At 33.3% G+C, this 15,617-nt stretch overlaps 1 protein-coding gene and 1 non-coding gene across 4 annotated transcripts in view; one reads left to right on the top strand and one right to left on the bottom strand.

Annotated features, from left to right (window-relative positions):
• Positions 1-345: 345 nt before the first annotated feature.
• Trnan-auu lies at positions 346-417 on the top strand. Its single transcript has one exon. It is a non-coding gene; the product is annotated as a tRNA-Asn (tRNA).
• A 6,808-nt stretch (positions 418-7,225) lies between these two features.
• The window catches only part of LOC106664031 (pituitary homeobox homolog Ptx1), a 108,373-nt gene continuing 99,981 nt past the window's right edge, over positions 7,226-15,617 (bottom strand). For all 3 annotated transcript variants that reach the window (XM_014389390.2, XM_024227441.1, XM_014389391.2), the window contains one exon: positions 7,226-8,625. In XM_014389390.2, coding sequence (XP_014244876.1) covers positions 8,161-8,625 — 465 coding nt within the window. In that variant the 3' untranslated portion in view covers positions 7,226-8,160. The remainder of the gene's footprint in view (positions 8,626-15,617) is intronic.

Genomic DNA, 15,617 nt, shown 5'->3' with positions numbered 1-15,617 from the left:
TAAATTGTGTTTTTTATGGCAAATTAGTGATACTTTCTTCTACATAATAAAAGAAACGCTTATCCTTTCCAATGTACTTCTTTTTACCGTTTCTATAATGATAATATTATTTTTTCTATCCACTCGGACACCAACTCTCCATCTTAACCTACAACCGTTCGAAATTTCCCTCTTTTTACCATTTTCAAATGACGTGTAAACTCAGCGACTTATAAAGTGGCCACGGGGAGCTGTTTCGTGAAGTGATACTTCTTTTACTTTTTAAATCCATTTACAGTTCGAAACGTTAGGTTATTTCGAACGGTTGTAGGTTGAGATGGAGAGTTGGTGTCCGAGAGGATCGAAGTCACGATAGCTCGGTGGTAGAGCAGCGGCTTATTGAGCCGAAGGTCGTGGGTTCGAATCCCGCTCGTGACACTGACTTTTTTATCTCAACCAAGACCTTACATAAAAAGAATAATTAATTGAAAGAAGTAACTTGGTCAATTGACCACTAAAACGTAAACTAAAATGTAAATGAACCAATTATTTATTGCGTAATTTACCAAGTTTACTAACTTACTAATACTAACGCATGTTGAAGTCATAAGCAGTCAAAAACAGAATTAATTTTTAGGAATATTTTTACAATCAGGTGCGAATAGTAAGGTCATATTTATCGTTTATATCGTTTATATAGATTTTAAACAGAGGCCCTAAGTGCGAAGTCCCGATAGCTCAACTGGTAGAGCAGCAACGTATTGAGCCGAAGGTCGTGGGTTCGAATCCCGCTCGTGACACTGACTTTTCATCTCAACCAAGACCTTATATAGAAGGAATAATCAATTGATTCAAAGATGTAACTTGGCTAATTGACCACGAAAACGTAAATGATAATAATTTTAGACAATTCTAAAAAATGAATTTGCAGCAAGAAATAATACTGAAAGTTATTACCTATTATTATTAAAGATGATTTTTCAGTTTACTCCTTCTAAATACGGTTTGGAGAGATAGTGTCAGCGATGATACGGCAATTTGGACAGTGTCATCAACGAATGATGGGACAATGACATCATTCTTATTCACATATTCAGTCCCCTTCTCCTAAAAATTTCCATTCTGTTGGTCGAACTGGTAAAATTGTAGTGAAAAATGTGGTGCTTGAAGTGCTTGAAGTTAAAAGCAATTGTCAATTCCATTCCAATTTTCACTAATTTTGATTAACATTTTAGCATTATAGAATACCTTAACAGTACATCTCATATTTTTTAAATCAAATTTTGAAATGAATTGTTTCATTACACAGTCAAATCATTTGCTTAAGCTTTCACATTGAAATCTTTATAAAAAAGTAATCAGTACGCAATTTTTAAGATTAAGTCAGAATTCGACCTCAGATCAAAATTAATTTACAATTACAAAACAGTGATATGAAAAATCAGGCATTCCGTTTAAAATTTATCTTTTTTCGGTAATATCATTTACAATGGCGGCCGTCTGTTTGTCCGCGACCCTTTCGGTTCACGAGGGGTAAACAAGTTGAATGATTTACAAGTTTTATCAGATGTTTACTACCGACCATACATGGTACCGCGCCATGCACCTCAGTTGAACAAATAAAATGTCGAAAGACGGCACTTTTCACGTTTGACGGATTGCTTTCAACATCTGAGTAAAAAGTCCTTTGTATATTTATTAACTGAGGGTCATCTGGTTTGATTCCCGGAGTCACGACATTACCATTATGAGTTTGATCCTTCTTACAAACCGATGGACAAATTTAACACAAGTTAGAACAGTTTACAATTAGTTCCATTATCTTTCCACATTAGTTACAAGTAATTAGGAGCTATCATATTCAAAATAACAACAGTGAATCAAAACAGTCAAACAGTGAATAATGCGTTGTTCACTCGGTGTTGTTAGTACAACATGTAGTGCCAACGCATCCATAGTGCACGTATGACTACCTGAATAAGGTTGGAATTAAGTACTTGGTGTGTCCAGATCGAAGTCCAGATTTGAACCCAATAGAACACATTTAGGTATAAGCGATCAGTACTACGACCAAATCCAGGTCCTAACACCCTAGAACGGTTGGAAACAGTACAGGGTAAAGAATTTCCTCACATTTACAAAAGATAGGAATCATCTCGAGGATTATGTGAGGAAGGGCTACGCTGTTTGAATACTATCTTCTGCATACTCTTTTAGAGTCAAATATGGAATGCAGTGTTTTCGATTGCACTGACTCTAGAATGAATGTTTATAAATTAAGGTTGTTCAAGCTGAGAGGAGAATTGCTATTTATTAATAAGAATCCGCTAAGGGAAAGATGTGCTTGTGGACATTAAATACCAGGGGGCTGTTTCGTACTGCCACTAATAGTTTCGAACAGTCTGGATCAAAGTTTAGTCTTGAAAGAGATAGTTTTTTATGTTAGAAGGAACCACCTCCGGGATTTATAATTGGCTAATTTTCTATATAGAGACATTAATTTGTTAGACTTTTAGGGTCTTTTTTATAAAAAAATTAAAATACAAAAAATTAAAATAATAATTGTAATTTTTTTACTATTACTATTATTTTAATAAAAGGCACTGTAAGGGAAACAGAATTTATTCAATCCAATTATTTCTTTTCTAAAATTATATTTACACTCTTCTTTCTTTTAAATTGAATCTTCAAACTTAAATTTTTACAAAAAAAATAAAATCAATTCTTCTTGACACAATATAAAAAAAACTTAAAATATAATTAAGAAGTATTTAACCTATTGTTAAAAATAAATGAATTCATATTTTACGTATGCGCAATCCCCAAGGAATAAAATTAAGGAAATATGGAATAGGAAAAAACTCACAGGATGAATGCCGTTTTCATGATGTTTTCCATAAGATGATTCTTCACAAGCCAAGTTGAATTAGCTACGTTCCAGGTGGTTTGTTCGCAGTCTCCCAATGGAATGCCTCCTGTCCACCGCCTTTTAGCCTTTCTGCACTTTTGTCTCCCACGAGTTCCAAAGTCAATCACCTCCTTCACGTTCATATCAATTTGTTTGTTACAAATTCTTAAAATTTTTTATGAACTAAAGGTCCATAAACTTGTATAATTCGACTTAAAATGGCCATGACGTTTGTTATGAAGTTTCTATTTTCAGTACTAGATTTATCGACGATTTTTTCACCTACAAACAGTTTTTTAACTATCACTCTCTTCTATCAACTCTATGCAATTTTTATGTTATTGGAGATGAATAATGGAAAGACGCTATGCGTTTTCTATTTTAGAAGGAACCACCTCCGGGACTTCGAGACTTACGATTTACCATTGGCTAATATGCTATATAGAAACATAAATTATTTAAATTTTGTATGGACTGAAGGCCCATAAATTTGTATAATTGGACTTAAAATGGCCATGACGTTTGTTAACTTATGAAGTTTCTGTTTTCAGTACTAGAAGTATCGACCACTTTTTTTTAAACTATCTCTATGCAACTAAATGCATTTTTTAAGTTATTGGAGATAAATGAATGACGCCATGAATTCTGCATTTTAGTAGGAACCACCTCCGGGATTACAATTGGCTAATTTTCTATACAGAAACATTAATTTTGTAAATTTTTTATGGACTATAGGTCGGTCCATAAACTTGTATAATTTGTATGTATATTCTATATAGAGATATTAATTATTTAAATTGTTAATGGCCTAAAGTTCCATAAGCTCGTGTAATTTGACTTAAAATTGCCATGACGTTTGTTACCTCATGAAGTTTCTGGTTTCAGTACTAGAGGTATCGTCGACTTTTTCGTGTACAAACACTTTTTTTATGTATCTATCTTCTATGTAATTATGTGCACTTTTTAGATTAATGGAGATCAATGATCGAAAGACGCCATGAATTCTGAATTTCAGAAGGAACCACCTCCGGGATTTACAATTAGCTAATTTTCTATATAGTGACATTAATTCTTTAAAATGTTTATGGTCTGAAGGTCCATAAACCTGTACAATTGGACTTAAAATGGCCATGACGTTTGTTAACTTATGAAGTTTCTGTTTTCAGTACTAGAACTATCGACCACTTTTTCACTTACGAACCTTTTTAACTATCTCTGTCTTCTATGCAACTCTATGCAATTTTTATGTTATTGGATATAAATGATGGAATGACGCCATGAATTCTGCATTTTAGAAGAACCCACTTTCGGGATTTACAACATATAATTGGCTAATATTCTATATAGAGACATTAATTATATAAATTTTTTATGGACTAAAGTTCCATAAACTTGTATAATTTGACTTAAAATGGCCATGACATTTGTTAACTTATGAAATGTCTGTTTTCAAAACTAGAAGTATCGACCACTTTTTTAAATCTATCTTTGTCTTCTATGCAACTCTATGCAATTTTTATGTTATTGGAGATGAATAATGGAAAGACGCCATGCGTCCTCTATTTTAGAAGGAACCACCTCCGGGATTTACAATTTACAATTGGCCAATTTTCTTTAAAAAAATCGATTATGGTTTTGATTGTTATACCTGGAAAAAAATCTAAAGAAAGCTCATTTAAATATCGCCATTTAGTTTACTATCAATTGGAGGAAAGTATAATCAATTATAAGAAGAAGCTAAATTATTACTTGCCTTAAAAAATTACTCAAATCTAAGAAACATCATCAATTTTTTCCACAATCTTAATTAAACCACATTTGTTTATTAAGTTTTTACTATTTTTCAGTAGTACAGTTCAGAGATTAATGATAAAACATGAAACAATTTTTATTGATTTTTATGTCACCAGAAGATTAATATCCCAGATAAATAATATGATTTAGTAACGATAATTATTTATGCGTTGTGTTGTTATTTTTATTAATAATTAAAAATTTTAGTGACTATTTATGATTTTAAATCATTAATAAACTGCAGAAAAAGCCTGTTTATTAGTTAAAAAATTCTGTAATGTCTTTACAGATGAAATATTGAGAACAACATTGAACTAAAGTGGGGCTATTTTTGGTCTAATTGAGTCCTCACTCTTTGCTTTTATATTATATTAAAAAATTATATTATAAATATTATTTTTTTGAACATAAAGGAACTGTTGCGAAATATTGCAATTTTTTTCTTTTCCCCACCGAGGAACGATAAAATTTATCGCCTGTATTTGCTCAAATTGATAATTTAGCGAAAACGGTACGATTAAACGGATTACCTCCCGTGGTTTTTTTTTCTCGTCTCAATCTTGAGAGGTGTTTAAATATAAAATTTCAACCGGATTCCACTCCAGCCAGGAATGCGGGCCGTGTCCGTTGCACTCGGCCCGTGCCGTATCGGAAAGTCGTAAGTGCATAATCGCCCCCTGTAATCGCTATAATCTCTAGATTTCTTCGTCATCAATCAATAGAGATTGTTTCATTTGTATGTTTGTTTATATGGGCTTAATATGAGCAATTAGGAAAAATCTTAATAAGAATCAAATTTGTTTTATGCACGAGTAAGTCTTTTTTTTAAAATTATATAGATATAGCCACTCAAACTGTTTCTATTTTTTTATTTATGGCATTTCAGATTAAAATTTCTTAATAATCAGTTATTGAATATTTTTTCCCATTATCGACGGGGAAAACTCTGCTTTATTTATTTTATTTATTTTGAAAACCAATATTCATAGGGTGCCCTTTTTTGTTTTATTTAAGTCTAAAATTTCTTGAGATTTGAAGATCCTGAGATCATTTAAAACATGCAAATATCGAATATCTCAAGAATCTTTTCCTTAATAAACATTTAGTTTTTATATGTTCTTGCCTTATGTTTTTTAAAAGAAAAAAGATGACTGTAATTTGGTAGTTTCCGATCATTTCTGTAGGTAAGTCTTCGCTGTTTTGGGCTCTCGGGTCATTTTGGCATTGTCTGTCTCAAAATTCTCAAAAAATTTACGTTTAGATTTGAGAAGAAAAGTAGTAAACATCTACTTGGCAGGATATATTTATAAGTTTTCTTGCAGGTACAAGGGGATGAACGTGGGGGTCACCGATCCGGCAAAAATCCGAGCGTTCTTGCCAATGGGCCCTAGGAGCCGAGAAATTAAAAAAAAAAGTCATTTTTTAAAATATAATTTTGTGCCTTCGTTTGGCATTATTAAGGTTATTATGTATCAATAGATTTTTATTCTATCTTGAATGAATAAATTGAATAAAGTGAATAAATTATATTAAACGTATAAAAAGGTACAACAATCAAAACACTCTCCGAGCAAAGAAGGCCCAAAAAAATATTTTTGAAAAAAACATTTGTAGTCGTGTTAATTTCCCTTTAAAATCATTAATTACGAATTATCATTTCAAAAAATACCTATTTCGGTTATATTAGCGTAGGGGAAATTTTTTTTCTCCGATGTTCGGTTTCCATTTAAAAATTCAAAAAACTTGTCTGTAATGTGTCCAAATTCGACATTATGACAACGCTTTTTATCTAAGGTCTCGGTGTGCTGATGTATTTATACAATTTTAATTTTTTTTTTAAATTTTGTATGCCTATTTACACTAGCCTGTCGCCTTTTAGAAAAAATTTCTTTAAAAATAGAAAAATCTAAAAATTACCAGTTACAAAATTTTATAACTATTCAGAAATCGTGAGATGCGGTCTGGTGTGATGTAGGTCTCAGAAAAACATTTTCTTTATCGTGCCTACGTTTCGATCTTTATTGAGATCATCTTCAGGTGCCCACTCTCAACACGACACGCAAGAATGGCACAATTACACAGAAGACAAACACTGAGCTCTGAAGATGATCTCAATAAAATTCGAAACGTTGAGACGATAAAGAAAATGTTTTTCTGAAACTTACATCACACCAGACCGCATCTTACGATTTCTGAATAAATATCGATTAACGGCCACTAATCACCACACAAAATTTTATAACCTTTTTGATATTTTATGGCCCACAGATTTTTGTTAGTTGAATTTTCATATTAACAGTATTGCCTCTAATTTATTTTTACTTCTCTCGATAAACGAGTTTTTATCTTCGAATAAAAAAGAAAGTTATTAGTAAATTATATTTGGATCTGAGATATTCTATAATAAATTAATTAAATTTTTGTAAAATATCATTGGGATGAATTGTCACAGGTGGTTAGAAATGAAACGCTTGAAAATAAAATTCAGGGTTTTTCGATTGTGTTTATTTATAGTAGTAAATCTTGTAGTTTATGTTATATATATATAATTTAACAGATATACACATGCTTATAATTAATATGTATACCATCGTTTAAAATTTTTTTTTCTCAACCACATCTGGTAAATATACCAATTTACAAATAAAGGGTAACAAGAACGAACATTTTAACACCCGGGGAATAGTTGAAAAAGATTATTACTGCAATAGGCTGTGGCCCTAACTGGCAATCGTTCGTTGTGTAATCAGAGCGGATTATGATATTTTATAATTAATAAATATATCGTTAATAAATAGTTATTAGACTAGCATGTAAAGGGATATTAAAATTTCGTCCTTTTTCTTTAGTGAAAATACACTCTTTTACAACTGAAAAACACTCCAGGCTGTACACAATTTTCACGATATACATAATCTCTTTTTTTTATACATATACAAAAAAAATTCCATCGTTTAGTCCTAAACATTTTCCCCTTATCACACACGAGGAGTACAGCGACTATGACCATGTACAAATCCACAAAGGGAATATTTATATATTTTTTTGATTAATTAAACTTATTTTTTTAATAATACATAATAATTTGTGAGGGGATACGACTAGTTTTGTTTATTAATGTTTATTTACCAAGGGTTTTATTGCACTATATATAAATTCTTGTGAGACGTTGCCAGCGTGTACATTATCTATACAATTACCACTGGGCTACACTGTATATACAACAGTCTCGTGCCCCTTTACAACAAGGGCGATTAAATATATACAAAGGTCGCTACCAACTATAGATAAAAGTGATACAGACTACTGTACAAAAAAGTGTGTACCGGAGAAGCGGGTTATTGCTTTATATATTTAAAGAAATATATGTATAAATATATATACATATTTGAAAGGGCATGCTGACAAATGGGTTTGACAAACTAGGGGGTGAATTCGTTGGGCCGCTTCTCCTGAATGAGTTGTTCGACGGAATATGGTCAGAGCGGAGGCGCGTACTGGCAAGCTGATAATGGCTGTGGAGTCGGAGGGCAGTGCTGTTTCGCCTTGAGCCTGAGGGAGGCTAAAGAGGACGACATGCACGGCTCGGGTGGCCGGGGGTGGTACATGTACCCTGGGGTACCGCCGTAGCACGGCGAGGTGACCGGAGGACTGGGCATCCCCTGACCGCTGGCCGTCGAAGGGTTGAAGCAGCCGCTCTGGTGGTGGTTTATAGACGTCAACGGGTTTACAGTCCAGGGGAACGTCTTGGAACCGAGCGGTGACGGCACTTTCGAGGCCCAGTTGTTATACGAGTAAGAAGTATAAAGGGAGTCAGTATCCGTGAACGGCTGCATCAGACCATGTCCGAATCCTGACTTGAAATCCGCAGCTGCAGCCGCAGCAGCGTTCATAGCGTTTCTCTCGCGCTTCCGCCACTTCGCTCTTCGGTTTTTAAACCAAACCTGGAACAAAAAGCAGTCCTAAATTACAAACGTTTATATCAAATCTTATTGCATTCACAATTAATCCGAAAGCATATTCTCAAACAAAAGAACAGTATGCATTTCCTGTGAAATATAGAAAATAGTAGTGGTCCTTTAATCAAAACCATTTTTTTAAAGAAAAAATTACGGTTTTTATGAAATCAAGAGCACCCATGAATCAACCAAGAAGAAACTATCGATCTTTGCAAAGGAGGTGATGCAAAAAGATATCTTCGAAAACGCCTTTTGTAAATATTTTATAACTCTTTTTTCAAAGGTTGGGACGATCGGTCTGACAGATGTGGAAAATAAAAGAAAAACTACTTTTTAAGTATGCCGACGTTTCGCCAAATTGATTGACATCTTCAAGGCGGGTACTAATTAAGATTTTCAGACAAGTGTACAAAGATATATTTGAAGGTTGAAACATGTTTTGCCTTAAATCGCTGTATTTGTTTACACTTTTTTTTTTACTTGCAGCAATTAAGAAATACAGCGGGTTTGGCAAAACATGTTTCAACCTTGAAATATAACTTTGTAAACTTGACTGAAAATCTCAATTAGTAACTGCCTTGAGGACGTCAGTAAGTATGCAGATATTTCGCCAAATTTATTGACATCCTCAAGGCTACTACTTGAGGTTTTCAGTCAAGTTTACAAAGTTATATTTGAAGGTTGAAACGATGTTTTCTTATATTTCGATCTCAACTGTTTAACTTATGAGTTTTCCTTCTCGATGGTGGGATAATAGATCATCTCAAAAAAACAACAACCAGTTTTTCTTGTTGTGGATTGAAAGAATAACTGGTTGTTGTTTTTTTGAGATGACCTATTATCCCACCTTCGTGAAGGTTGAGACATGTTTTGCCTTAAATAGCTGTATTTTTTAAACTCTTTTTTTACTTGCAGCAATTAAGAAATACAGCGGGTTTGGCAAAACATGTTTCAACCTTGAAATATAACTTTGTAAACTTGACAGAAAATCTCAATTAGTAACTGCCTTGAGGACGTCAGTAAGTATGCCGATATTTCGCCAAATTTATTGACATCCTCAAGGCTACTACTTGAGATTTTCAGTCAAGTTTACAAAGTTATATTTGAAGGTTGAAACATGTTTGCCATAACTCTTTTATTTTAATTTGTAGTACATTACAATTACCTTCAAGTAGGTAAGAAGTAACAATGAGCAAGGTAATATATACAAAATTAAAAACAAGAGTGGAAAAAATACCCATCATTATTACTCCAATGTAAAAAATATTGTCTGTTTAATTGATACTTGTGTCAGTATCACTTTCACTATCATCTCCATCACTTCCTAAATCTCGCGATCATTGTCTCTTCAGTCGGCGAGGGGATTCGTCGGGATGCGAGGTTTCTGATATGTTGATTTACGGTAGTTGGGATGTTTTTATGAAATTTGAGATATCGAGAACGGATTTCACCTTGTAAGAAAGGGATTTGTAAGTCTGTATGTGTAGTTAGGTTCGATACATAAAATGAAGCATGTAGTATTTTTCGTAGGATTAAGGACTGGGCAGTTTGAATGCGACAGATGAAGCAGAGCCCGTAATGTCATAATCATAAATTGAAATCCAATCTGCTGGTTACATGTACAGTTGTAGATAAAAATAAATGAAGTAAAAAAAAGAAATAATACGTATGCCGACGTTTCGTCAAATTTATTGACATCCTCAAGGCGGGTACTAATTAAGATTTTCAGTCAAGTTTACAAAGATATATTTGAAGGTTGAAACATGTTTTGCCTTAAATCGCTGTTTTTTTTAACCTTTGTTTTACTTACAGAAAATACGAAATTCAATGGGCTATGGCTAAACACATTTAACCTTTAAATATATACTTTGTAAACCTGACTGAAAATCTCAATTAGTACCTTGAGGATGTCAATAAATTTGGCGAAACGTCGGCATAATTACTGACGTCCTGAAGGCAGTTATTAATTGAGATTTTCAGTCAAGGCCGGGACTAATTGAGATTTTTAGTCAAGTTTACAAAATAATGTTTGAAGTTTGAAACATGTTTTGCCTTAACTCGCTGAATTTTTTTAACTGCCATAACTCGCCGTATTATTATTTTTTTACTTTTTTTCTTACCTACAGAAAATACGAAATTCAACGGGTTTTGGCTAAACACATTTCACCTTTTTTGTAAACTTGACTGAAAATCTCAATTAGTAGGTGCCTTGAGATTTTCAGTCAAGTTTACAAAGTTATATTTGAAGATTGAAACATGTTTTGCCAAACCCGCTGTATTTCTTATTTCCTGCAAGTCAAAAAAATGAGTTAAAAAATACAGTGATTTAAGGCAAAACATGTTTCAACCTTCAAATATAACTGTAAGCTTGACTGAAAACCTCAATTAATAGGTGCCTTGAGGATGTCAATAATTTTGCCAACGTTTCATCAAATTTATTGACATCCTCAAGGCGGGTACTAATTAAGATTTTCAGTCAAGTTTACAAAGATATATTTGAAGATTGAAACATGTTTTGCCATAATTCGCCGTATTATTATTTTTTTACTTTTCTTCTTACCTACAGAAAATACTAAATTCAACGGGTTATGGGTTAACACATTTCACCTTTAAATATAACTTTGTAAACTTGACTGAAAATCTAAATTAGTACCCACCTTGAGGATGTCAATAAGTATTTCGACGTTTCGTCAAATTTATTGACATCTTCAAGGCGGATACTAATTGAGATTTCCAGTCAAGTTTACAAAATTATATTTGAAGGTTGAAACGATGTTTTCTTATATTTCGATCTCAACAGTTTAACTTGTGATTTTTCCTTCTCGAAGGTGGGATAATAGGTCATCTCAAAACAACAACAACCAGTTTTTCTTTTTGTGGATTGAAAGAAAAACTGGTTGTTGTTTTTTTGAGATGACCTATTATCCCACCTTCGTGAAGGTTGAGACATGTTTTGCCTTAAATAGCTGTATTTTTTAACTAATTTTTATGACTTGCAGAAAATACGAAATACAGCGGGTTAGGGCAAAACATGTTTTAACCTTCAAATATAATTTTGTAAACGTGACTGAAAATCTAAATTAGTAGGTGCTTTGAGGATGTCAATAATTTTGCCAACGTTTCGTCAAATTTATTGACATCCTCAAGGTGGGTACTAATTGAGATTTTCAGTCAAGTTTACAAAGTTATATTTGACGGTTGAAACATGTTTTGCCTTAAATAGCTGTATTTTTTAACTTTTTTTTTACATACAGAAAATACGAAATACAGCGGGTTAGGGCAAAACATGTTTTAATCTTCAAATATAATTTTGTAAACGTGACAGAAAATCTCAATTAGTAGGTGCTTTGAGGACGTCAATAATTTTTCCAACGTTTCGACAAATTTATTGACATCCTCAAAACCGGTACTAATTGAGATTTTCAGTCAAGTTTACAAAGTTATATTTCAAGCATTTATGTTTAGTGGTCTAACAGACCAAATTACTTACTTCAATAAAACCAAGACCTTACATTAAAAGAATAATTTATTTATATTTTAAGGTTGAGACATGTTTTGCCATAACTTGCGGTATTTTTTTACTCTTTTTTTTACTTACAGAAAACTGTTGCTTACTGCTGAATAATAAAATCAATTTAAAAAATAGGTACAGATAAATGCTGAAATGTAAAACATTAACACAGCGGGCCGATTTAGCTTTTGTAGTCTAATGGTAGCTATCAGATTTATCTGTCGGCCATAACGGCGAGATGGTGGCGGTGGCTATCGTTCAGCCCCCTTTCAACGGCGCTATCTTATCAACGCGGTACCCTGTATAGTTCCGCCCCCGAATACTCCCACCCGTAGGTCTCGCTCTGCCCTTGGCCATGTTTAATCCCTATCTGCCGGCGGGCAGCCGTAAATTTGAGCATTCCCGGAAATAAAGCTGGACTTTTTTTGTCCCGGGCTATTTTGGCCCTCTACGCGGAACAGGGTGATAACTAGCCTACAAAATCAAATTATGAGGAATTTTTAACTTTTTTAAGTATCCAATCTCTAAAAATAAATCCATGTACAACCTTCAAAAATTCTACATTTTATTAGGTTTCGTGGTCCGTTTGACCAAATAAATTCTTTTCAATAAATTAAGGTTTGGGTTGAGATAAAAAAAGTCAGTGTCACAAGTGGCATTCGAACCCACGACCTTCGGCTAAATACGCCGCTGCTCTACCACTTGAGCTATCGTGACATCGATCCAGGGTTCGAATCCCGCTTGTGACACTGACTTTTTTATCTCAACCCAAACCTTAATTAATTGAAAATTACTTCAATAATATTTTCAGCTATATATTAGCGATAACTAAAAACCAACAATCTAGAAAACAATATACCTATAGTTTTGTCTTTCCAATCATGGTCATCTTGCTGTTTAATCTGTCGGGCAGATATCGGCTTCTCACCATCTTCAGTGATGGATCTGTGTGTTTACTTAGTTTACGAAAAAATAAAAGTTTTTTGATTGAAAACGTCCTTTATTCAGAGTTGTCCATTTCAGGCTCCAAAAAGAAGTATTTTATTAACGTATTTGATTTTGTACCGAATTTTCTTTTTTATTAATAAATTTCTTTGTATAAATTCTATTTTTTAAAGCGATAGATTAAGAAACTTCATGGTCCATAATGGGGAGGAGGTGCCCGAGTGGATCGAAGTCACGATAGCTCAAGTGGTTGGTTAGAGAAGCGGCGTATTGAGCCGAAGGTCGTGGGTTCGAATCCCGCTCATGACACTAACTTTTTCATCTCAACCCTTACATAAAAAGAATAATTAATTGAAAGAAGCACGTTTTTTCCAATCATGGCTTGCTGTTTTAATTTGTCAGGCACATATCGGCTTCTCGCCCTCTTCAGTGATGCATCTGTGTGTTTACTTAGCTTACGAAAAAATAAAAGTGATTCTACTAAATAAAAACACACAATGCCAGTAAAGAAAGACCAAATTGATCGGCAACAATCATACAGGATTCTCATTCGGAGCGATCAAAAACAAACTTCACATTTTTTTATGTTAGCAAGAAAAAACATTAGAAAATCTCTGTTTGTGAGATTCACCACAGCACTGAAGATGTCGAGAACCTGATGGGACCTTAATAAACTGAAAAAATCGAGCTACATGTTTTTCATTCCGGAAAAATAAAAAACGAACTTCTCAACGTTATTTCATTTAGTACATAAAACATTAGTAATTTTCAGTTTGTGAAATTCAACCAAGCACTGAGGATGTCGAGAACCGAAGCGCACCAGACAGGTCTAAATAAACGGAAAAATCAAGCCATAAATTTATCATCTCGAAAAAATAAAAAACCAGACTCCCTACGTTATGTTAGTTCAGTATGCAAAAAATCTGAGTAATTCTCAGCTTGTGAGATTCAGTCCAACAATGAAGATGTCGAGAATCCTAAACGCATCTGATAGACCAAAATAAACAGAAAAACTAAGCTAGCTTCGCATCAGTGGTTAGTTTTGTTGTTGCTTTTTATACATGCCATGTATGTCAAAAAAAAAAAGAGAGAGAGAGAGAGAAAGGGAGAGAGGGAGAGAGAGAGAGAGAGAGAGAGAGAGAGAGAGAGAGAGAGAGGGAGAGTGAGAGAGGGGGAGAGATGAGAGAGATATTAAACGTTTTAAACGTTTTATTTAACCACGCAAAGTTAGGCCTCGTGAACCTTTCTTCCAGTTAACGTGAGTTGTACATTTTACATTATACATACAATTTATGCAGGCTCTTTTGGTCTTTAGAATTTATTTTACAAATAGAATACAAGAAACAACAATGTTTTACACATTTGTTATTGTACTAAATATTTCACAATATAACAATTTTTGTTTTTTAAATGAATAAGACAATATATATTTTTCTATGTTAAGAAATCAATGAATTACAATCGAAAAAACGAAGAAAAGAAAAGAAAAAGAAGAGTGAAAAAGTGTAGAAGAGAGCAGATGGACCACCCAGCCGAAAATGAAATAAAGAGAAATTTGAAACATATTTTCATTATTTTTAGCCTTCGTTGGCAAAATTAGCCACGTTAGGGGAAATAAGAGAATAAAAGAACGAAAGCAGAGTGATAGATAGATAGATAGAGATAGAGTAAAAAAGTGGAAGAGAGCAGATAGACTGACGAAACGCAATTGAAATAAAGGGCAACTTACAAAGTTTTGAAACATACTTTCAATCCTTTTAACTACGTCACGGAGAATAAGCGCATAAAATAATGAAAGGAGAGAGATAGGAAGATAGATAAACAGATAAATTGATAGATAGAGAGGGAGGAAGGGAAAGAGAAACAGAGAAAAAATTATAGGAAGTGAAATAGAAAAGGAGAATCTTAAAAGAAGAAAGGGTGGAGAGAGTGAAAGAGAAGAAAGAGAGATAAAAATGTTGATAGAAAGATAGAAAATTGAAATCTGAGTAAGAGATCAAAAATGAAATCAAAAGATCAAAATGACAGAAAGAAATAGAGAAAGAGAGAGAGGGAGGCAAAAATAAAAATAAATAATATATGAGGGTGAAATAAGTTTAAAAGTACAAACATAGAAAGAAGTAAAAATGTACTTGAAAGGAGGAGAGAGTGAGTGAATTAGTGTGAGAGAAAGAGAGAGAGAGAGGGAGAGAGAGAGAGAGAGAGAGAGCAAAAGGGAGAAAAATGTGAGAGGGAGGGAGCATTGAAATGGAGTGTAATTGATCAAGATTTGAAACAAATTTATTTAGAAATCGTGAGATGCGGTTTGGTGTGATGTAGGTTTCAGACAAAAGTATTACACATAGAACAAAACAAACATAAACGTAATTTCTTAGAAATGGTTTATATCAACAGAGATAAACACAGCATCAATTACAGAACAGATACATGTAAACTCAGTCGCAGCTACGCCAATATCATTAATCAAATTCAATACAGATAACATACCTATATCATCACATTACATTCCACACATCAAATA

Source organism: Cimex lectularius, unplaced genomic scaffold (genome assembly GCF_000648675.2).
Source record: "Cimex lectularius strain Harlan isolate CLEC.00 unplaced genomic scaffold, Clec_2.1 scaffold86, whole genome shotgun sequence".
In the NCBI taxonomy this organism is placed as follows: Eukaryota; Metazoa; Arthropoda; class Insecta; order Hemiptera; family Cimicidae; genus Cimex; species Cimex lectularius.
Note: the sequence above shows the minus strand (reverse complement) of the source record. Positions and strands in the feature narration are given on the sequence as shown.